Genomic DNA, 23276 nt, shown 5'->3' with positions numbered 1-23276 from the left:
TGACCGATACTGAATCAAGCCACGTTCAAGTTCACTCGGATCGCAACGACCTCGGTCGTCACTTAATCGCGAGGATCGATCGCTAGTTCCGACGGGCGCGATCATTTGGTATAGGTTTAGGGTCTTTCGTCAGTTCATCTCGTGGTCAAGCGGAATCACCCGCGATCCACTAATATGACAGCGGCGAATTGATCCCTAACTATCCTTGGATCGGCCTACATTGGTTCAAAATGTCACCTCGACAATTCTATAGTCGAAAGTCAATTCACGATCGAGTTTCTTTGGTCTCGCGAATTCAAATCCCCAATTAGCCTTTCCCTAACGGTTAGTATCCCAGGAATGATCAGTTCCGGGCGAGATCTAACTACAAGTACGTTCATAAAATCATCCATTTCATAAATCCCAAGTGAGTAAAATTTCAGAATGTCACAAAGGAAATAACCTAAGTCTTAAAAATTCATTCGTTCTTGCTTCTCCGCATTAGGCTATAAATCCACTAACATGTTCGATGGTCGATTATTCATCTTTGCTAGTAAAGACAACAAACTCAGTAGTCTTAAATCTTCTAGGATAGGGTATACCATCGACCCAATCCGGATGTGATTTCCTATAAATGGGGCTAACAGTCCCCTCTATTGTCTCCTAAGTGTTGCAATACCACATTGGCCGCATGCTCAATCCATTGTCGATAAGGTTGACCATCTTGCCTCCTAGGCGAAGACGGTGGTCTAACATGATTATCCACATTGGGATTAATCAGTATGTTAGGCATGACAGGGATGTTGGCATTTGGTGGTAACATTTACAACTTCTGACATTTGACCGGCCTATCGACCAATTAGGTTTGTCGATTTGTTATTACCAACTAGATTATTTTTACGAACATTGTTTCCATTATTAAAAGCAGAAGAACTAGGAACATACCTTGATAGCGCTGAATTGACTTGGAATGTTGGTAGTTGATTTGATGATCCTAGCCTCAACAAAGCGTCATCCATAGTATTGATGACTATTGGTTTGATCACATTTGATATGTGGCTCACGATGTAATTAGCCATATCATTTTACTATTCTTCGAGCAATCTTCTCATGGTCGTTATCATGTTAGGAATTTGGAGCATCATCTCCTAACTGCTCCTCGAGTCGATTTCCTTCTGCCGCTCTCCAAGAATTGTCCTTTTCATTGATTATCACAGTTGGGCCAACTCCACGAAACAGCCAGGGGCAAAGTCAAGTCAGCTGGGGCCAATTCCACAGAACACGTAATTATCACCATTGACTTGACCTAGAACTTCTCCTAAAGAGAAAGATGAATATTACAAATTGATAGAAAAATGGGGGAAGAATAATAGAAGTGTCCAAACTTGTGTACAACGCTCACTTTAATGCCAAAAGTTTCCGCCGGATCACTTAAGTGCCAAATTTTTTGAAAAACGATAACTTAAGTGCCAACTCCGATCAGTTTGGCCGGAAATCTGACATTGCATTTTTTTATTAATTTTTGAAGCTGATGTGGCTCGTCGGAGGTTTAGTCAGCATGTACACTTCAAAACGGCGTAGTTTAGCCTATTCACCCTATTTCAGATTAATTTAATTTTTTTTTCTTTTTTCCTTTCCTTTCTTTTTTTTTCCTTTTCTTTCTTTTTTCCTTTCTTTTCTTTTTTTCCTTTTCTGATCTTCTCTTTGTTTTGCCGGTGGTCAGTGGCTGGGCCGCCCACCGGCGAAGCCCGGGAAGGGCTGGGCGAGGGTCGCCCTCGCCCGATGTAGCTAGGGCCACCCTTGCCGGCAACAGGTGAGGTCGCCCCTCGCCGGCCATGGTTGAGGCCGGTCTCGCTCGCTGCTAGCGAGGGATGGCCTCGGCAGATCTGGGCGAGGCGACCCTCTCCCTGGGCGAGGCTACCCTTGAAAGCCATAGGCGAGGGCCGGCCTTACCTGGGCGGCGAGTCTCGCCGGCCACCTGGCCTTGCCTGGATGAGGCCGCCATTGCTCGCCACAGGCGAGGCCTTGCCTCGCCTGGGTAAGGGTGAGCCCCGACGAGGGCTCCCCTCGCCATATTCGGCGAGATTGGCCCTCGCCCAGGCCACGGTTATCTCGCAGGGCATCGCCCGAGGGAAGTCGACGCCCAGCGAGGCCGCCGTGGCCTAGGCGAGGGCCGGCCTCGCCCAGCCTAGATTTGGCGAGGCAAGGCCGACCCTCGCAGGGGCTCGCCCGCCCTCGCCTAGGCGAGGGTCGGCCGGGCCTCGCCTGTGGCAGGCAACGGCAGCCTCATCTGGGCGAGGCCAGGCGGTCGGCCATGGCCTGTGTCCGGTCACCAGCCAAAGGTAGAAGAAGAAGAAAGAAAAGAGAAAAAGAAAAAAAAATATTTTAAAAATTGAAATATACACATGGAAATGCCACATAGACTAATTTAAAAAAAAAAACCCAACTCAGATTTAAATTTTAATTATAAAAACCACGTATTAATTTGGCAGGAATTTCTCGCTGTTGGCACTTAAGTATCATTTTTTCTCCGATTTGGCACTTAAGTGATCCAGCGAAAACTTTTAGTGCTAAAGTGAGCGCCGTATACAAGTTTTTGCACTTTTAATATTCTTCTCTATTATTACTAGCAATTCAACCAAAAAAAAAAGTTACCAATGACTTACCAAAGTTATAAATGAAAAATACTTTCTTCAAGTATCGTTTTTCATTAAACAAATGAGATAAATAACTAAGATTTGATGTTGTATAGGTGTTGTTTTGCCAATAAATATCACATAATTGGTATTTGTTTGACTCGTTGAAGAAACAATAAGACAACTACGTTCAATTATCACTATTTAGAATGATATAAAACTTATAGCCTGCATCTCGTGCGATTGACGGATATCTTGTTAGTGTTATAAGAATCTTTTTAACCGCCATGCCAGAACAGAGGTAGACCCATTTGGGTTGTTTAAGGCAGATTTAAACAACTTCCACTTCAGCTTCCCCTTCCCTCCAACATCAACGCCACCCAAGTCCACATGCATTTGTTCAGTACTAATGGAGGACACTTAATTTTCCGCTGGGGGCCTCTTCAAGTCGAAGATGCGGCACGTCTTATCCTCTCACGCGGTCGTTAAAGCTTGTCATGACCTATAAATTTTCCAAGGAAAAGTATGCAAACCATTTCAAGTTAGTTGAGAATTAAAGACATGATACTGATAGAGAAGAAGGCAGACACCACAGCTGATTCAATCACTGTGACATAAAACCAATCAACTTCTTCGTGGAAATTCAATGTTCAATAAATGTCCCGGACCACATACGCTCAATGTATGCAATCCAATATATTGTGTGGATCCTATGTAGACTCATCTGATCTATTAGTCATAAGGCAATGATTCTATATGATCCAGGTCCATGTGCAAAAAATTTATTGGAAATGTGCAATAGAAATCTTACACTTATCACAAAAGTCCATTTATGTTCCTAAACTTTCAAAAAATGCGATCAATTTTTAAAATTTGTTATGTTGGTGCAATTAAAGCCCTTACTTAACTCCATCCAATTTAAGTAATGGAAAATGCGGACGTGACTTTTTTCCTATTAATTTCTTAAGACATGTGGCGCCGATATGGCATCTACCAAGCTCCTCATCAGAAAAACTTACAAATTAAAAAGAAAAAAGGATTAAGAGATTTAAAAAAAAGGATAAAAGGAAAAAGGATAAGAATTAAAAAAATAAAAAAGTCAAAATTCAAGTATAAAAAAAAAAGGGCAAAGCCTTGCCGCTCGAGTTTTGTTAAGCTCGGCCATGACTACCAACTTCCAGGCTTCTTCAAGCTTTGGGCCATGGCTGCTTGAGTTTCGTTGAGCTTGCAAACCATTGCCGCTTCAGCTTCTAGGCTTCTTCAAGCTTGCAGCCATGGCCATTCGGGAAAAATTACCAAAAAAGTTTTAAACTTATTGTATTTATGCCAATTAAGTCATAAACCTTTTAACGATTTGCTAATTTAGTCCTTTCAACCAAATTGACCAGAATCGCTAACGTGGACACCGGCAGTGCCACGCAATCACACACGAGGGCCAGCTGACCCTCGCCAGCCATTGGGTGAGGTCCACAAAGCCCTCGCCAGTCACGGGCGAGGGTCCTAGCACTAGATATGGGTGAGGGTCGGCCGGCCTTTGCCAGGCTTAAAAGAAAAAAAAAGGAAAAGAAAGAAAGAAGAAGAAAAAAAAGAAGAAAAAATAAAATATTATATAAAAATTCAGAATTTTTTTTAAAAATTTGTCTAAGTCAATACCGACTATGCCACATAGGACGCCCGGCATACACATCAGTGATTTCCGATCAAAATTAGTCGAAAGGACCAAATTGGCAGATCGTCCAAATTTTTAGGACTAAATTGGCACAAGTATAATAGGTTTATGACTTTTTTGATAATTTCCCCCAGCCATTCGAGTTTCGACGAGCTTGCGGCCATGGCCACTTTAGATTCATAGAGCACTTCGGCTTCTAGGGGTAGTTCAAGCTCACAGCCATAGCCAATCGAGCTTCATGAGATGGCCATGAAAGTTTCATCGAGCTTGTGACCGTGGCCGCGAAAGCTTCATCAAGCTCTATCGTCAAGAGAACTTTTTTAGCTAAATTGAAGATGAAAGACCTAATGTTACTTCACCCACCCATCGGTGGCCGCGTTGATTTGCGCTCAGTTCCTTTCACGAGAGGTCATGGGTTCAAAACTCGCCCATCGGTGATTTAAGTGGGGGGTCGTGGCGGTGGGATGCTGCGCTAGCCCCCCCCCCCGAGGACTAGTCGGGCATCACCGCTGGTTTGAGCCCTAGCTCGCCGGCCGCGCGAATACCTCGGTTATAAAAAAAAAAAGACCTAATGTTACTTCTAGGTCGGTTCGTTTTTTAAGGTACAAAGGAACCGATAAAGCTCTTTCCGGGCTACAAACGTAATTCCATGTATTTCCTCCAATTTTCAGAGAAAAAAGAGAAACGATATTATTACTATCCCATTCTGATTCTCTGCCTTCGAGTGCTTTCACTGCTTCCCGTGTTTGATTGAAGCACTATCGATTATTACAAGAATCGTAAGTCCTTTCTTCCTTTCTGAATGATCAAAATCGAGAAGTTGGGTTTGGTGTTGGGACTTTTTGATTTGGCTGAAAGATGGAGGCTGTGAATTTACTTCCAGCTCTCTTTTCTTGTGGGAAAAGTACCAAAAAAGTCATAAACCTATTGCATTTGTATCAATTCAGTCTTAAATCTTTCAATTGGATCAATTTAGTTCTAAACATTTTCGCATTGGTACCAATTCAGTCCATCTGACAAATTGAGGCCGGAAATTGCTAACGTGAACACCGGCGGTCCTACGTGGCACGATCGGCGCTGACGTTGACAAAATTTATAATTTTTTAATATTTTTTCATAATTTTTTTTATTTTTCTTTTATTCTCTTTTCTTTTCTTTCTTTTTTCTTTTTCTGCACACCGTTGGCTAGTGACCAGTCGGCAAGGTCGCCGGCCAACCATCGCCGGCCACAGGTTGGTCTGGGCAAAGGCCGAAACCCTCGCCTGTTGGCCAGCGAGGGCGGTGATGCCCTTGCCAAGACCAGGCGAGGGAGTGGCGGCCCTCACTCGTGGCGGACGAGGGCCGTCATGCCCTCACCTGGTCTAGCGAGGGCGCGGCAGCTCTCTCCCATGGCCGGCAAGGGCTTGACGGCCCTCACTCGTGGTGGGCGAGGCCCGCGATGCCCTCGCCTGGTCTGGGCGAGGGCGTCGCCGCCCTTGCCGACTTCAACCCTCGCTTGGATCTGGACGAGGGCCCGATGCGCTCACCCATGGCCGGCAATGGTCGGCCGGCCAACAGTGTGCAAAAAAAGAAAGAAAAGAAAAGAGAAAAAATAAAAAAAAATTCTGAAAAAATATTTAAAAAATATAAATTTTGCCCATGTTAGCGCCGATCGTACCACGTAGGACCGCCGGAGTCCACGTCAGTAATTTTCAGCCTAAATTGGTCGGATGGACTGAATTGGTACCAATGCAAAAATGTTTAGGACTAAATTGGTCCAATTGAAAAGTTTATGACTTAATTGATACCAATGCAATAGGTTTATGAATTTTTTGGTACTTTTCCACTTTTCTTGTTGTTGTTGTTATTCTTTATGTCAATTAGTTAATTTTCTCTTAAATTTCCGCATTAGGGAATGTAATAGAGATTTCATTATGACTAGTCTTTAAGAGAGTCTTTTTTTATTTCATCCGATCGTCTCATTATGTGAATATGAAAGGTAACTGACAAGAAAGAGCTTGGCTGGAGTTATGGAGACTACAAATATAATCTCATTATAATCAATGAAGAACCCACTTCTTTCCTGGGTTTTTGGCTGTTTTGAGAGCACTCTTTAGGCCCATTTGCTGTATATTTAAACATCTATGTATTTTACATTAAGGCTTAAACCCCCATTAATTTGGACTTGCTATTCTAAGGGTGGTTATTCGTTAAGTTTCTCTTATAACAAGACTCGACAGAGTTTGCTCTAATATTGTGCCTTGCGGACAATGCTAAATAATTGAACTCATTCGGCCTGCAGAGCAGCATCTTTATATCTCACTGTACTCAAAATCACGAAGACATTGCTTAGCCGGTAAATCCAAGAATAATTCTAAGTTTGAAAAGAATGGATTTCCATTAGATTCTTTTGTACCTTGGCCGACTATAAGGGGACAAGGGAGAGCGTTAAATTCCAAAAGGCCATCGACTTATCTCTCTTGTGGGTGCCTAAGTTAAGCCGTCCATCCAATCGAACAAAATCACTCACATGCGAGTTTTCTTTGTCTGCTTTCTTGTTTTAGTCCCTGCTGAATTCTATTTTGTCTCTCACTTGGGGGAAAATTCAGTTGAATATGTTGTAACAAACAAAATAGTGCTTTTCCTTGGGCCACATAGGAAAGTTGAAAGTGTATGAGTCACTATATAAGTGTGGATGTCTTATAACTTGTTCAAATGAAGACGATGGGCTGTGGGCTAGACCTCATAATATCCATATGCGGGTGCGCAATTATTAGGCACATTTAGCACTTTGCGCATTTGCAGATCATAATGAATTTTTTTGTGTCTATTCAGACAAAGCTTTTTCTCCTTGAAGGTTGTAATTTTCGGAAGTATGAAATTCGGAATTATAAAAAAAATTATTTTTTTTAATCCGAATTTTCAATGTCTTTTGAGAACGTATCTATTCGGGAATAACTTCTCCAGAAAGGTTGCACTATATTTTTCAGTCTTTTTTCACTTACTTTTTATACTTCTTTCTTAAAACCATACAACCATCTTTTCTAATTATTTCCCTTGAGAAATCCTGGAAAAGTACTAGAATTGCTATATGGTATTATCATTCGAAAAGGGTGATGAAAGGAAAAACCCTCCGCAAAAAATCACCAATTTGGTAAAAACCTTTAATTTTTATATGCACATATTTCATAAATCACTAATTTGAAATATTTCTCTAAAAACATTCACTTCTATCGCTTGCAAAAATTAATTAATGAGAAATACTTTATCATTAACAAAAACATTCGGACAAAGATTATTGTTGATGATGAAAATTCTAACCAATACAAATAACTATTTTTAGAAAAATGTTTACAAATCATTGATTCTTTGTGAAAAAAAAAAAAACATTGATGTTTTTCTCTTTTTGGCCATTGAGGACCTTTACCCTTTTTATGTGGTTTATTTTACTAAAGGCTAAGTCCGAGTAACAATCATGTTCTCTCAATTTCATGGATTGTACATTTATCAGTATCAATGGGTTAATAATTTTTTAAAGATTATTACAATTAGTATACAGTACCAACTGTTTTTCGAGTTATATAATTTATTTATCTTTATATTTTCTAAAATTTCTTTTGAGGCGGTTTGAGGGTATAAAATTGGAAACTTTGTGTTTTTAATTGACGAGAGATTTAAGATTTGTTATGTGTAGACTCATTACGTATAGACTTGAGAACTCAATTAGCAGTTTGGCAATTTTATAAGTTATTATTGATAAAGAGAATGACAAAAGTCAAAGCGAGTTTTCGTAAAATTGACCATCACGTTATTTTAGAAATTATGAGCTATATAATAGCGTAATAGAAGAAGGAAAGGCAGCACTCAACTAATATATAGAAGCATAGGTGCGTATCCACCTGAATATATAGGTGCCTTATGATTTTATTTTATTAAAGCACGAAAGTGTGTTATATGGTAGTCGATGAATTGTCACTATTATTCAGAAAATCAAAAGTCATTGTACAGGGAAAATAATCGCGTAAAAGGAAAAAAAGAAAAGAAAAGACAAAATACCATGTAAAATTGTAAACGAGGGGACTGAATTGAAGATGGAAGGTCCTCGGCAGTCTTAGACCACGTTGACTTCTTTTTCTGCATTAAATAGGTCAATTAATTGTATATTATTGCAGGAAAAATGTAATTTGATATTTTGATATAGAATTTAGCTTTCAAATTATAATGGTCATTAATGGCCAAAACTGTAGTGTAAGTGATTAAGATAATATTGTCCAAAGTAAATAAAACGGTGGGGTGAATGCAAGGAATGTCCAAAGTCCACGAACAGCATGAAAAGAGAAAAGTCATGCTGCAGAGTTTAGTTACAGTAGTTAATCATCATATCCTACACACCATATTAATCTTAAAACTTATTTTTTAAAATTTATGTTTATATCTTATGTACATAATCATGCTAACAAGCATTAAAAGAGGGAGAATTACCAAAACAATTCTAAATATATTGCAATTGTGCCAATTCAATCCTAAACCTTGTGCTAATTCAGTCCATCCGGCCAATTTTGGCTGGCCAGAGCTGACGTGGACACCGGCCGGCACCAATCATTCGGCCAACACTGACGTGACAATTTTTTAAATATTTTTTTCGAATCTTTTATTTTTTGTTTTTTTTTTCCTTTTTTTCTTTCTCTTTATTTTTTTTTCCTTTCCTTCTTCCCTTGGCCGATCGCCGAACCAGCCAGAAGCTAGGGCTGGCGAGCTCGTCCTCGCTGGCCACTGTCAAGGTCGTGCTCGCCCAGCCATGGCAAGGCTCGCTGTCACTGGAGTCGGCCCTAGGCCTGACCAGCCAGGGGAGGAAGTAAAGGAAAAACAAAGAAAGAGAAAAGAAAAAAAAGGAAATATATATATTTAAAAACATTGCCACGTCAGTATTGGCCGGCATCCATGTCAGCGCCGATCGGTCAAAATTGGCCGAATGGATTAAATTGATGCAAATACAAAAAGTTTAGAACTGAATTGGCAAAAAAAATATTTACGATCGAATTGACACGATTGCAATTAATTTAATTGGTAATTTTCCCCATTAAAAGAATATAAAAAATCAAAGCTCCGCAAAACTTTATTTTATTATATAATCATTCAAATGGTTATTTGATATAAAATATAAACTAGTACTCACATATTGCTCAACAATATCTCTTCCAAGTACCAATTCATATATGAGATGAACTTCATGTCTTCGGGTTCATCCATCCAAGCAACTTGAACACCATCGCCATATTCAAGTGTCGCGGTGAATTTGCTCCTATACAAGTATGGCAGCCAATCTTCTTCTATCTCAAAATGCAGTATCAAATATGCTTCTAGGTATCCTATGACTTATGACTATTAAATTCTTTCAAACAAGATGAAATTTTTCTAGAAAGATAATTATACTAGAGATCCACTGTGGTCATATCTGGAGGTGACATATTTGTGGACGGATTGAACCTTCAAAAAAAAATTATTTCCTTTCAGAAGAAATATATAATAAATAAATTAAATAACAATTAAATAATAAATAAATAAAATAATCAAAAAAAGCTCCAATTCTGTCATAATTGAAAGGGCCTTGTGTAAATCTCGTAGCCCAGACCTGATCCATAAGAGCAGCCCAGGCCATACCAAGCCCATCAGAGGCCCATTAAGTCACTCCAATTCTCTCGGGGTTATGCAGCTTCTCGTGGCGCTTCCCTCCCCATCGCCCTCAGGCCACCGGTAGCCACCGCCGATCGTCCATCGCCGGCCACCAGACGCACGCAGTCATCACAGAGAGCACGTACGCAAAGGACAGAGCACAGGCACAAGGGGAGCTCGGGGTAGAAAATTCTCTCTCGCAGAATCGGTTTCCGGATGATTCTCCATCTTCATTCCCTCTCGGTAGCGTCACTCACAACCACCGGTAGCCGCCTGATCGCCACCAGTTACGCCACCGTGAAGAGGCTCCGTTCGCTCCTTTTTCGATCCTAATAGATGATTCCTGATTTCTTGCTTACTGGTCGAGAACCATCACGCATGAGGCCAGTCCAATCTCGGTCATTCTCTATATTGGCGTCAAGCTTTGAACATCTGCTTGCTCCTGTACATGTTGACATCTTGCCTCTCGCCTCGAATTCATGTACACCGGATTTGTTTCGCAAGGGAGAGAAGGTGAATGCGAATCGGAGCATTCAAGAGAGTTTGGATTTGGATTTTCTGGTTCGTTGTTCTGAAAGATGATATATCATTAATTAACTAGCTTCGTTTGAGTTCTCTACTGTTTTTTGGTGGTGGACGCATAAAAGGTACACTTATAATCGGATTTGGCTTTTCTGGTTCGTTGTTCCGAAAATCATGCAGCATGCCTTCTGTATTTTCGTTTTTGAGTTTCGCTTGGTGATAATATGATGAAATAGGTAGTAGATGTGATCAAGACCTCAGTAACCAATATAATACATGAGATCTCAAAGAGGTATTTAGATGCGTCGAGCTCTTCAGCTTAGATGCAAATCGATGCACCTTCACCACCATTTGGGATATTGCAACGTTTGGGGTAGTGCTAGTTACTGAAGTTCAACCTCAAATCTCGACGATGATGGCACCAATGGGTCAGGGTGGTAACATTATGCCACAAAATAGACAACAAAATCAACCGTTGCCTTAATCAAATGTCTTTCCGCCTTCGGTTGAGCAACCTCAGCCCATGGTTGTTGGTCCAGTTGTGCCGAATCTGGAGACCATGTGATAAGGTCATTTTGTGCAGCCTAGCGGATCGGATATACAGATTTTGAAGCCACACGGCCCACAACTTTTGTATGCACAAGCTTAGCCAATCCTTGGGTTGTCATACGCGCACGTATTTTTACGCTCCATAACCCAAAGTTATTCCTCGCATTACACTTCTCAATCTCTACTTTCGTTCCAAACAATAATCAAACAAGCAAAAGCCTCAAATCAAAATCCAGAAAGAATCTGACCCCAAGTTATGATACCAATTGTTGAAATATATATTCGGACCAAACCATGTAAATCTCTAGTATCTTTATTATTTCTTGTTTTATTTTTTGGTATTTTCGCATTAATATATTTGTAATCCGGGCTATTTTCGCGTATATATTTCAACAGTTTCTGCTGAGATTGACAACTTGTACTGTACTAGTTCAAAATGATTGACCACTTGAGTTTGCCCTGTGCGGGCACAATTGCTACCATTGTGGTTTCTGCTATTCTGTCCAACTAACTGAACCTAAATAAAAATTGGAAGAAGTGTAAATGAAAGAAAACTACTCGCAGTGGAGGTCATCATGTTTGGTGGCCGTGATTACGGAATTTTGGTGATTCCAAAACTATTCTCGATACTAATATCGATCATGATAAGTTCAAATGCCGTGAAAATTACGTAAATGTCAATGATTTCTGTGATATCAGCAAGACGAGGAACCACATAATGCCACTTAGGAGAGCAAGTGCAAATACGACGAGTAATTCATGGTGGCTTGGAGGTACTAGAGTTAATCTCGTGTCCTGCGAAAGTTTTTCATGATCCACGTACTACATTTTCAATCCCCTTTTTTAGGTTGTGTTTTTAGCCCCGGAATGCGGAGTGTCTGAAAATTACACTGTGACTCTACCAAATCTAAGCAACCCTTGAGTCGGGTCATGTGGTCGACGTATTTGGGTTTAGCATATATAGGGAGTTACACCATCATGGGAGTTCACGAGTGAGGATTGTTTGTGATTGGGGTCGTCATCGCTATGATGCTCGGAGTGCCATGTCAACGCCCGTGAAGCTATAATATTCTCCTTGATTTAAAGACAAAAATAGGAAGAAGATATACGCGAGTGCGGATAAAACGATGAAGGACATTTTGGTGAGTTAACAAAAAAAGGGCGTTTTAAATCGAAGAAGATGCAAAAATAGCACCACCTTTTTGGTAAACCAACCGCAATAAACATAGTATTTTTTTTTCTTTTTAAATTTATTTTTTCGGCATATTACTTGCAAGTAGACCTAGCACCTTGGTTCTAAAACATAATATTTGTATGCCTTGTATGGTTTTGAGAAAAACTTATATCAGTTGATGATAATTGAAACTCTTTAATTAGCTCATTCAAGATTAGTTTCCATACTCTTTCGGAAACACAATCCTTCTTTTCCATTAAATATTTTCAATTAATAATTTTATAGAAATTCAAGTCAATGCATTTCAATTTTAAAGTTGAATCTTTTCTATCTTATAATTATAAATAATCTTTGCAAAACAATTAAAATCCTCTAAAAGTTTTATCTTTCCACATTCACATGTATGCAATTTTCTTCATACTATTACGAACAATATCTTTCGACTGATTTAGTAGTTCAAATATTTTCGTAATGAGGGAATTGTCCCAAATCTTGTAAATAATATTTTTTTTTCTTATACACGCAGCACGGGTACGCTTTTTGCTTGTATTACTAGAAAGGAACCTTATTTTTAGTACACACGAAAGCATTGACTAGAGAGAAACATGGAGGGGAACAAAAAGAACTCTTTTTTATGAAAGAGAAATAATACTTTATAAGCTTTGAGGAACAATAAGTCTGATCAGTCAATTTAAAACTATAAGCTCGGTTATTTTTCTCTATTTCTGATAATAAATACTTAAACAAAAAGAGAAGTTTTTGGCATTCGGAGATATTGCATTCATGACAACGGTGAACTAACATTCTTCTCTTGCCAAAGAAACAAAATCAATAATGACATTCTTAATTCTACTCCAAATTTTAGGAAATCTTTTTCTTTTCTTCGATGTCTTACATCACATCACATATTATCGATTCGTTATCAAGACCGTTATTAGCATTTATACTACACCAGCAATTGCACATTGAAGTTTTGTTCTTCCCTCAAAATCTGAATTCGACTCATTATACTCATGCATTGCATTCTTTGGCTTCGAACAAAGTTTGCAACAGACTTGAACTTCAGAATTTTCCTTCTCCTTAACATGCACATCGACAAATCCCTACCCTAAGAATGGTAATTGGGCTATGCCGGCCCAGACCAAGCACAGACCGGCCCTCTTGGGCTCGAGCCCGTGACGGGTCGTATCAGACTAGGCCTATTAGCAATAAGGAGTTGAGCCAATGCCTGGGCACTGGCCTAGGGCCAACTTTTCTTTTTTTCTTTCCGCTGGGTGACTGTAGTTAGGATAAAAAAGTGAAGATAGTGACAGTAACTTTAGAAATTTCTAGGAAGGAGCAGATAAGGAACTTTTTTTCTTGCCACCGAAATGTATCCTCATATGATCCAAAAAAAAAAAAATGTATCCTCATGCTTTTTATTTATTTATTTATTTATTATCTTTTGACTAAAAATCTCGTGGACAGCACAAAACGTGTACGCTAAAGCATTGGTGGCTCTACTTTTCCACATTGGCGGGATCCCGTCTTTTTTTTTCTTTGCTTTATTGCTATAGACCTTTTCCATTATCACTTTACTTTCGACGAGATTTTTCCCTCGAATCCTTGGGGTCAGTTTCGCCGTGAATGATGGTTGACCTCCCAAGAAATGGTTTTATGCTAATAGTGATGGATTTTTTTTTTTCCAGATTTATTTAAAAAGACGTGTGCGCTCTCCATTATTTGAAGTTTGACAAAGGAATCCAGCTTATTAACGAGTAATTTTAATCAGTATGCTAAATGACCCAATCTTAATTTAACATTTAGCAAGTGAATATATAGAGTTATGAAAGGATTAATACCACCAAAAATTTTAATATGATATATTATGTGTGGCTATGTTCGGAACCAGTGAGGACCAGGTCAATTTGGAGAGCAGGTATGCTATCCCATGGTGGACGAACCTCTTGTTCAAGCCCTAAAAGGGATTGCTTTTTAGCCTCCAAGCTACCCAGAGATTTAGTTCGGAATATAGAAACAAATAAATTACCATGAGGGTTCAGTATTTTTTTACCTATCGAGCTGCTTTTCTTAGAGGATGATATATTAGTCTTGTGAAGATAAAAATGGTTTGGAAGAGAAAAGATGAACGATAGAGAGATTTTTCTGAACTTCCCTCTTATTTCAAACTGAATGATACACGGCCTTTATAAAGGCGTTAGGAAGTACATAAGACAACAGACTTCGACAGATTCAAAGACATCAATAATTAAACTGACAAAGACCTCCAACCACTCTCTGACAAAAGATAAGGACTAATTATATCTTAGCTTTATAAGTTTGAATTATTGGGTGCGGTTCTGGTTGCTAGCTGGATTAATTCAATAAATCAAGCCATTAAAGAAAGACTTGTCATCCTTAAAACAATGAGCTCTTCTTATCAACATTAGCAAGATTTTTTTTTCCCTTTCTGCCCCATACCAATATAGCTCCGAGCACAGCTTTTTCTTTGAAGGGACGAGACTTCCCTAGTATGAACACCCTTACTAGTTACTATTGCCACACTCATCCTATAAAATATAGATAATACAAGTAAAACTTAAAATTATTGAATTCAAAATGTAGAGATAAACACAATATATTTGAAATAAAAGTAGTTTTTAGAATGATAGTAATCTAAAAGACTAATTAGGTGATTATCGGTATTATACAGATAGGGAAGAAGCATTGGCAAATGCTGTGGAATTAGAATTCTAAAACTTCTATGGTTGAAAGAAGTTCTATTGACGTCCTAAATGTTATCTATTTGTCTAACAGGCAAAGACGGAAAGCATTGTTTTTGTTTTGGCCACTATATGCGCCAACATAATTGAAGATGTATGTGGAAGTTGTGAACCAGATCGTGCTACTAACTAGCCATTAGCTAACGAAGGAAGCTCAATTTCAATTCAAATGGAAGACGTATGATTTCAAAAATCTGCAACGAGATTTTCAGACTTTCAATTACTAAAACAAAAGTTAAGTGAAGTACGATCAAAGCTAAAGTAATTGGAAGATAAATTTGATCTTTTATTTGTCTCAACTCAAAGAATTTGATCCTTGACGAAGGTCTTTTCATCAAGTCATCCTGATTAATAACTTTAACGCAAAAATTTTCTCGTCAAACTCGGATCGTCTTGAAAGATCTATGGATTTATGATTTTCATAAGGGGAACATTTTTGCTCCTCCAGATCTAACGAAATTTTTTGCGATCATTAGTTTTTGTTTTTATTTTGATTTTTATGGGACAACTAATACTAGCTAGCTATACTAAACATTCAGTAAATTTTTGCGATCTTTATTTTTGTTATGAGATAAAAAGAAGTTCATGATGAAATTAGGGCTAGACTTAAAGTTAGAGGATTTTTACGAGATAAAAGGTAAAATCGAGATATTAGCTAAAATGTGAGGTTTATCGGTATCAGGCCTTTTTTTTTCTAGGGTGATTGTAACCCAAAATAAAAGTGAAAATAGTAACAGTTATATTAAAATCTCAACGAGGATTTTTAAAGAATTCAACTATGAAAAGAGTTTGGAAAAAGAAGGGGCTAATCCGAAAGGAGCAATCATGAATGTTTTCTTGGCACCGAAATGCATCCTCCTGTTTTCTTTTTCCCTTGCGGGGCTTCCTTTGACTAAAGTCTTGCCGACAACCCAGAAGCACGCTAAAAGCAAGAGTTTCGCCGGGAATGGCGGTTCAGGTCTCCAAGAAATGTTTTTGTGCTTCTAGTCATCAAGCCTGTGATGTGCGCGTTGACATTGTGAGCACTTGTAAAATAACATACTTTCACCGTTTCACATAACAGATTTTACTTGATGACACTTTTTATCTTAATAGCTAGCAATATGTGGATACTCTTTTCAATCTTGTTAAAAAAGAAGAAGAAGAAGAAGATGCGCACGTTTATTTTGTAAGCACTCGCTCTCCATCATTTAAGGAAGCATCTTGGAATCCATGATGAACTTTATGTTATGCATTAAGCGTTTAATAATTTGGCAGAATCCAACCTTATTATTTTAGTGACAATTCTTATTTTATGCTTTAGGTGCTAAAGAAAGTGCACTTGTTAACTTTCATAGGCTGGAGTGATGTTGCAATGAATCGTAGCAAACTGGCCCACGATTCTCCACATGCTTAGCCAATTCTGCCTTCTAAGTTTAATTATCTATAGAGAGTGCCTTCGGTTTTTTCTATTGAAGTAAGACTCAGCACAGTTTGATCTTAATTTTATCAACACTCGATACAAAGGCTAATTCATCTCATAACTGAATTGGATTATTTAGTAAGTAGGAAACTCATTTCACATAGGTTTGCAATTTCCAATTTTACTAAGTGGTGATTTATTCAAGATCCTTGTAAATTGTTTCTTGTATAAAATTTGAAGCGGTGAAACCCATGCTCTGAGTAGGGCCAAATTCTACACACTAAAAAAGTGGGAAAAATTCCCATGATGCATTACTGAAACTTTTAGAATTTTGTCTACATTCCGATGAAGTAGTAGATTACCAACCCCCGTGAAATTTTATCATTACCATAAGTAAATTACTAGCAATATTAAGAACTTATCAAAGTCCAATGAAATAGCAATTCACTAAATAATTTACCACCATTATCAGGAATAAAAATCGCCGTTATTGGATTGACCGTGATACTTCCCAAAAATAGAAATGATTAATAAGCGAAGAGGCACTATCACCATTTTTGTTCAAAATTTAGCAACATTTAATGAAATAGTAAATTAGCAACTCCTCTCGAATTGTGCCAATGTAATAAGTTGATTATTACCACTATCAGTAATTTACCAGCATTCTAATAATTTGAATGCTATAAAGTATTTACCCACGTTCCAATGAAGTACCAACTCCTTTGAAATTTTTAACTATGCCTTGAGTAAATTACTATCATGAAAACACCGGCAACGGTTGCTGGCCATCTTTTTAAGAAGTTCCTGATGATGTAGATATAGACCTATTCTAATATTTTGATGAGGCAAAAGAGTTTCTCGAAAAAAGGCAAAGGAAGAATAAAGCAAACCGCTACTAGCCTTATTTTTTTATAATAAATTACGATTACATCACATGTCATCAATCAAAATTTATGTCATAAATTATAAATTACACGCTCGACCAACTTGACATTAATTAAAACAAAAAGATCTTCCTACTATGGAGGCATTGGAGTAATTCGACAGCAGCAAAATAGACATCGAATTGATGAACAACAACTCATATGACCAGACAAGGGGCTATTTTCCCCAAAATGGCCCCGACTCGACACCCCAACCCCGAAAGTGACATTACAATTATGTACAAGCAAAAGGCGCGTTGCGGGCAAGCGCGTGGACATTCATAGCGACGTGGTGTTGTCAGAAAATTTAACTGATGATTTTTTTTACCCGAAAGTAGTCAATTGCTCCCATCTTTTCTGAATTCCACTAGTTTATTTACCCCGCAATTGTATTTATCTTTTTTTGCCGATTGGGTTATTACTGGTGGAGATACAAGAGAAGAATTTGAGTGGGCAGGGGCCACTGTTGGTGTTAAAAACACTGCCTTTTTCAACTTTGACAGGCTATACTAGATCAATCTTGTTGACCAATTCTAGCAAACTGGCCCTCCACTCTCTGCAAATTTAGCCAAATCCTGTCTTGTACGTTTAATAACCCACAGAGATCATCTCCATTTGTAATTCTCGTGCTCATACACTTGTAATCATGGCTCCCAAACTTGTTCCATCTCTTGCTACCACTGCTCTTGCTGCTGTGCTATTCCATTTTTTCTTGAAGAGAAGAAGATCAAGGGAGATCAATGGACGGGAGGCAAATGACAATGCAGCTGCAAACGATGGAACAGCAGGAGGCGCTTCTTCTACTCACACTTCAACAGGAGTACCTGAAGTGCCTACTCCATCAGGAGCAAATAAGGATGCAGCTGCAAGCAACGGAACAACAGGAGGCGATTCTGGTACTCGCACTTCAACAGGAGTACCTGAAATGGATACTTCATCAGGACCAGCTATGGATGCAGCTGCAAGCCATGGAACTGCAGGAGGCAATTCTGGTACTCACACTTCATCGGCAGTACGTGAAATGGCTTCTTCATCAGGAGCAAATACGGATGCGACTGCAAACGATGGAACAGCAAGAGGCCATTCTGGAACTCGCACTTCAACAGTAGTTCCTGAAATGGATACTTCATCAGGACCAGCTATGGATGCAGCTGCAAGCCATGGAACTGCAGGAGGCAATTCTGGTACTCACACTTCATCGGAAGTACGTGAAATGGCTTCTTCATCAGAAGCAAATATGGATGCGGCTGCAAACGATGGAACAGCAAGAGGCCATTCTGGAACTCGCCCTTCAACAGTAGTTCCTGAAATGGCTACTTCATCAGGACCAGCTATGGATGCAGCTGCAAACGATGGAACAGCAGGATGCGCTTCTTCTGCTCACACTTCAACCGGAGTAGCTGAAGTGGCTACTCCATCAGGAGCGAATAAGGATGCAGCTACAAACGATGGAACAACAAGAGGCGATCCTGGTACTCGCACTTCAACAGGAGTACCAGAAATGGCTACTTCATCAGGACCAGCTATGGATGCACCTGCAAGCCATGGAACAGCAGGAGGGGATTCTGGTACTCACACTTCATCAGGAGTACGTGAAATGGCTTCTTCATCAGGAGCAAATAGGGATGCAGCTGCAAACGATGGAATTGCAAGTGGCGATCCCGATAGTCACACTTCAACTGGAGTACCTGAAATGGATACTCCGTCAAAAATTGACCATGAAGTATTCTTGAGCTTCAGAGGACTAGATACTCGAGACAATTTTACCGACCACCTTTACCAGGAACTTTTGCAAGCAAAAGTCCACACATTTAAGGACGATGAATGTCTCCGCAAAGGGGAAGAGTTTGCCTTAAATCTTCTCCAAGCAATTGAGCAGTCGAAGATTTTAATACCTATCTTCTCCAAAAATTATGCCTCTAGCCCATGGTGTCTCAAGGAGGTAGCCAAGATGGTTGAGGGCAAGAAGAATCGGGGACAAAAGATCATCCCTATTTTTTATCATGTGGAGCCTGCAGACGTTAGGCACCAAAGAGGGGATTATAAAGAGGCCTTTCTTGAACACGAAAAAAAGCAGCGATTTGACCAAAAGACCATCGGAGGGTGGAGGGATGCTCTCAAAGCAGTGGCGGATATAAACGGACACAGCCTACAAAACGTGGTCAACAGGTGACTGCTTTTAGCATTCCGTCTCTTGTGCCTTGTATCATTAAACTCGATGCATTTGAATTGGTTTCTTTTCTAGATTTGCGTTAGTCTTGTGGAAATCGAATTGTATGCAATTGAAGTTATACCGCAAAATCACACTAGATGATGGCACAATCCCAATTTTTTTTCATTTCATTCCCAGCAACATTTTTTCGTTAGTTCAGGTCATTCATTAAACCTACGTTCCACTGCTACTTCCTCTAATTGGAATAAATCGTTGAAGAACACGTATAGAATAGGTCTGTAGTTTTCAATGTGGTCTTGTGAGAACATAGTTTGTTTCAACTCAGTTTTCTAACTCATTGTACTTTCCCACGACCAACATGCACTAGGCGAGAAGGTGAGTTCGTGAAAAAATTCACGCGGGAGATTTGCAAGGAGTTGGAAAACGCTTCTCTGGAAGTATCAGACTACTTCGTCCCTGTTGACAACCGTGTGGATGAAATCATGAAAAATATAGATGTCGGGACAAGTGAAACGAGGATTATAGGAATTTACGGGATGAGTGGCATCGGAAAGACGACTGTTGCGAAAATCATCTTCAATAAGTTATTGTGCGACTTTGAGAAGTGTTGCTTTCTTGGCAATATTCAAGAAACATCAAAAAATAATGGCATTCAATGCTTGCAGAAGCAGCTCATCTCTGACATCGTCAAAACGGAATACGATATAAGAGACGACAAAAAAGGAGCTCAAATGATTAGACAGAAGTTGTCTCAGGAAAGAGTCCTCCTCCTCCTCGATGATGTGGAGCAAACGGATCATATTAATGCACTTGCACTTGCAAGTGACCGTGATTGGTTAGGCAGAGGGAGCAAAATTATTATTACTACCAGAATGGAAGGCGTTCTCAATTTTTCGGAAGTGGACTGGAGGTATGACCTTCCATACATGGATGGGGATCAATCTCTTCAACTTTTTAGCAAACATGCCTTCAGAAGAGATTCACCTTTAAACAAAGATATCAAGTTTTCAGAAAGGGCAATAGAAATTGCTGGAGGTCTTCCGCTCGCTCTTGAGGTCGTTGGTGGACTTTTATTTGGAATTGATAAGAAAGAGTGGGATGGCACGTTGAAGATGCTAGAAAGTGTTCCCAATGATGAGCTTATGGGTAAGTTGAAAATAAGTTATGATCGATTAAGTCCAAAACAAAAGGATATATTTCTCGATATAGCTTGTTTTTTCAGTGGATATGACACAGATATTCTAGTTCATTTCTGGAATGAACATGAATATCCAACGGAAGTAAACTTGAAAGTTTTGCGGAACATGTGTTTGATAAAGATTAATGAGGATAACGAAGTGTGGATGCATGATCAGCTCAGAAACCTTGGAAGAAAAATGGTTTTAGACAAAAGTGAAGAGAAAATAGAGAAGCAAACTAGGGCGTGGGATCCTAAGCAAGGATTGGATTTGCTGACTAAATATAAGGTAAAATCCCCCTCAATATATATTCCCAGTATTTATGCATTTCTTTTTGTTGTCAAAAGTTACTTTTTGCGTTGTCTGGCACCATTATGAGTCCATGACTTCCTCAACCTATATTTTTGCTCTTTTAAGATTAGAGGAATAATAGTACATCGCTCAACCTCTTCCAATAGTGGACTTGAGTAAATGCGATTCCCACTTTCTTGTTTTTAAACTTTTCCTTCGGGCAGGGACCAAAAGAAGCGGAAGTTCTGCGTCTCAACTTACAGCATCAGCCGCGGTATCCTATTACCTATGAGGGCTTTGAGAACCTATCAAATCTGAGGTTCCTTGAAGTGAAAGGTTCCAAGAACAATTTTCGTGCAAAAGAAGCTCTTAAGATTGATCCTTCAGGGCTACGTAACCGGTTTGACGGTGGGGGGCAGGAACATTTGACCTATGAAGGCTCTACGGGACAATCAAATCAAATGTTCCTTGCAGACGAGAGGCTTCTTTGGCTCGAATTGTCATCAAATGTTCTTCAAACTCATGATTTTCTAGAGAATTCATCTCTCCTTACAAAATTACGATGGCTCTCCTGGCATAATATTCCCACAAATTTTAATATTACACATTTCTCTATGGAGGATGTGGTCATTCTTGATCTATCCTATAGCGAAATTACGCATGATTAGAAGGGGTGGAGCTCCATGGAGGTATGTTATATGCTAGACAACGCTTGTTATTTCTTTTTATTAAACTTGAAAGTAATCTTTGCATGATTTTTCCTTTTCAGGTGATGAGGAATTTGAAAATTCTAAATCTATCAGGTTGCGATAATTTGGAGAGAACCCCCAATTTCTCTGCTCTTGCGAATTTAGAACGTTTGAGCCTACGTTACTGTCGAAGATTAGTTGAAATCGATGGGTCGATTTGTCGGTTGAATCGCCTAGTTTCCTTAGACCTAGGGCATTGTCCGAATCTTCAAAGGCTTCCAGACGACCTGGGTAGACATCTTGAAAGCCTGGAATACTTATCTCTAGCATCGTGCGATAGGTTGGAGAGGCTTCCGGATTCATTCGAAGGTTTGACATCACTGGTCAAGTTGGATATATCTAGCAGGGCGATCAAAGAATTACCTAATTCAATTGGAAAGTTGGGAAATTTGAAAAAAGTGGATATGGGTACGATGAGCAAAATACCCGATGTCCTCTGGACGATGGACACGCTCGAAGAAGTAGTTGCCGCATGTACAAGCTCTTGTGAAGTCCATGTGAACATCGGCAATTGCAACCGCTTGAGGATCTTGAGGTTGACGTCAGCGAAAATATGCTCAATATCAAGGCTTCCTGAAAGTCTTATCGAATTAGGGCTGTCTAAGTTGCAAAAGGACACGTTTCCGGATGTCTCGCACCTGACCAATTTAAAGAAATTGTATCTGGGGTTTGGCTCTCATCATGGGACCGCCTCCCCAGCATCTCATAACTTCCGAATGTCAAGCTCTTCCAAATAAGATGAAATTTCTCCAAAAAAATAATTATTCGAGAGATCCAGTATGGTCATATCTTGGAGTTGACATATTTGCGGAGGCATATAACCTTCAAAAAAAAATTATTTCCTTTCAGAAGAAATATATAATAAAAAGTTAAAATTCTCTCTCGCAGAATCGGTTTCCAAAAGATTCTGCATCTTCATTCCTTCCCGGTAGCGTCACTCACAACCACCGGTAGCCGCCTGATCGCCACCAGTTTCGCCGCCGTGAAGAGGCTCCGTTCGCTCCTTTTTCAAAATCATCGCTGCTGCCGAAGTATTCAATCTAGGTCTATTCCTCCCTCTGACGGTTCTAGGTCCCGGCGTTACTGTCCATTCCGATCTCTTTCCTTCAGGCGATCATCAATCTCGACCAGAGACGGCTCTGGCAACGTATCCCTCTTCTATGCTCTGTTTTGGCTTCAGCTGAGCATGTTTCACTGCATGATCGTTTATTGCCTGTCCTCCGATTCGTCGATTTTGTCTCTGATAATGTTTAAATGAACACCTCGCTTTATACTCCTCACCGATGGTTTGTTGAATGTTCTGTCCCGAGCACTTCGAATTTCATGTTCATCAGGTGTTCGATGTTTTGCCCAACTGACTTCCAGTATTGATTTGCTTCTGTTATCAGTCAATCTGAGAGTATTCTAGTGCGATTTTCATGGTTATTATTTGACGCATCGATCCTAAGATATGATTCCCGATTTGTTGCTTGCTGGTCGAGAACCATCACGCATGAGGCCAGTCCAATCTCGGTCATTCTCTATATTGGCGTCAAGCTTTGAACATCTGCTTGCTCCTGTACATGTTGACATCTCGCCTCTCGCCTCGAATTCATGTACACCGGATTTGTTTCGCAA

General features: G+C 39.5%; 1 protein-coding gene across 2 annotated transcripts; it reads left to right on the top strand.

Annotated features, from left to right (window-relative positions):
* Nucleotides 1-17799: 17799 nt before the first annotated feature.
* LOC115666550 (disease resistance protein L6-like) lies at nt 17800-21787 on the top strand. 2 transcript variants are annotated; one of them, XM_056306181.1, is made up of 4 exons: nt 17800-19437; nt 19809-20907; nt 21135-21599; nt 21680-21787. In XM_056306181.1, the coding sequence occupies exons 1-3, from the start codon at nt 17915-17917 to the stop codon at nt 21576-21578; spliced, it is 3066 nt and encodes a 1021-aa protein (XP_056162156.1). In that variant the 5' UTR covers nt 17800-17914; the 3' UTR covers nt 21579-21599; nt 21680-21787. The 2 variants fall into 2 exon arrangements, with proteins under 2 accessions (XP_056162156.1, XP_056162157.1); XM_056306182.1 differs by lacking the exon at nt 21680-21787 and having other exon boundaries at nt 19809-20587; nt 21135-21342.
* Nucleotides 21788-23276: the final 1489 nt, after the last annotated feature.

This window comes from Syzygium oleosum, unplaced genomic scaffold, assembly GCF_021117445.2.
Source record: "Syzygium oleosum isolate NSW1041296 unplaced genomic scaffold, Sole_v2.1 Sole_v2.42, whole genome shotgun sequence".
Taxonomy (NCBI): domain Eukaryota; kingdom Viridiplantae; phylum Streptophyta; class Magnoliopsida; order Myrtales; family Myrtaceae; genus Syzygium; species Syzygium oleosum.
Note: the sequence above shows the minus strand (reverse complement) of the source record. Positions and strands in the feature narration are given on the sequence as shown.

Coding starts and splice junctions, on each gene's coding strand:
- LOC115666550 (XM_056306181.1), top strand. CDS start 17,915: ATGGCTCCCAAACTTGTTCCATCTCTTGCTACCACTGCTCTTGCTGCT. Junction 19,438..19,808: donor CTACAAAACGTGGTCAACAG/GTGACTGCTTTT, acceptor AACATGCACTAG/GCGAGAAGGTGAGTTCGTGA. Junction 20,908..21,134: donor ATTTGCTGACTAAATATAAG/GTAAAATCCCCC, acceptor TCCTTCGGGCAG/GGACCAAAAGAAGCGGAAGT.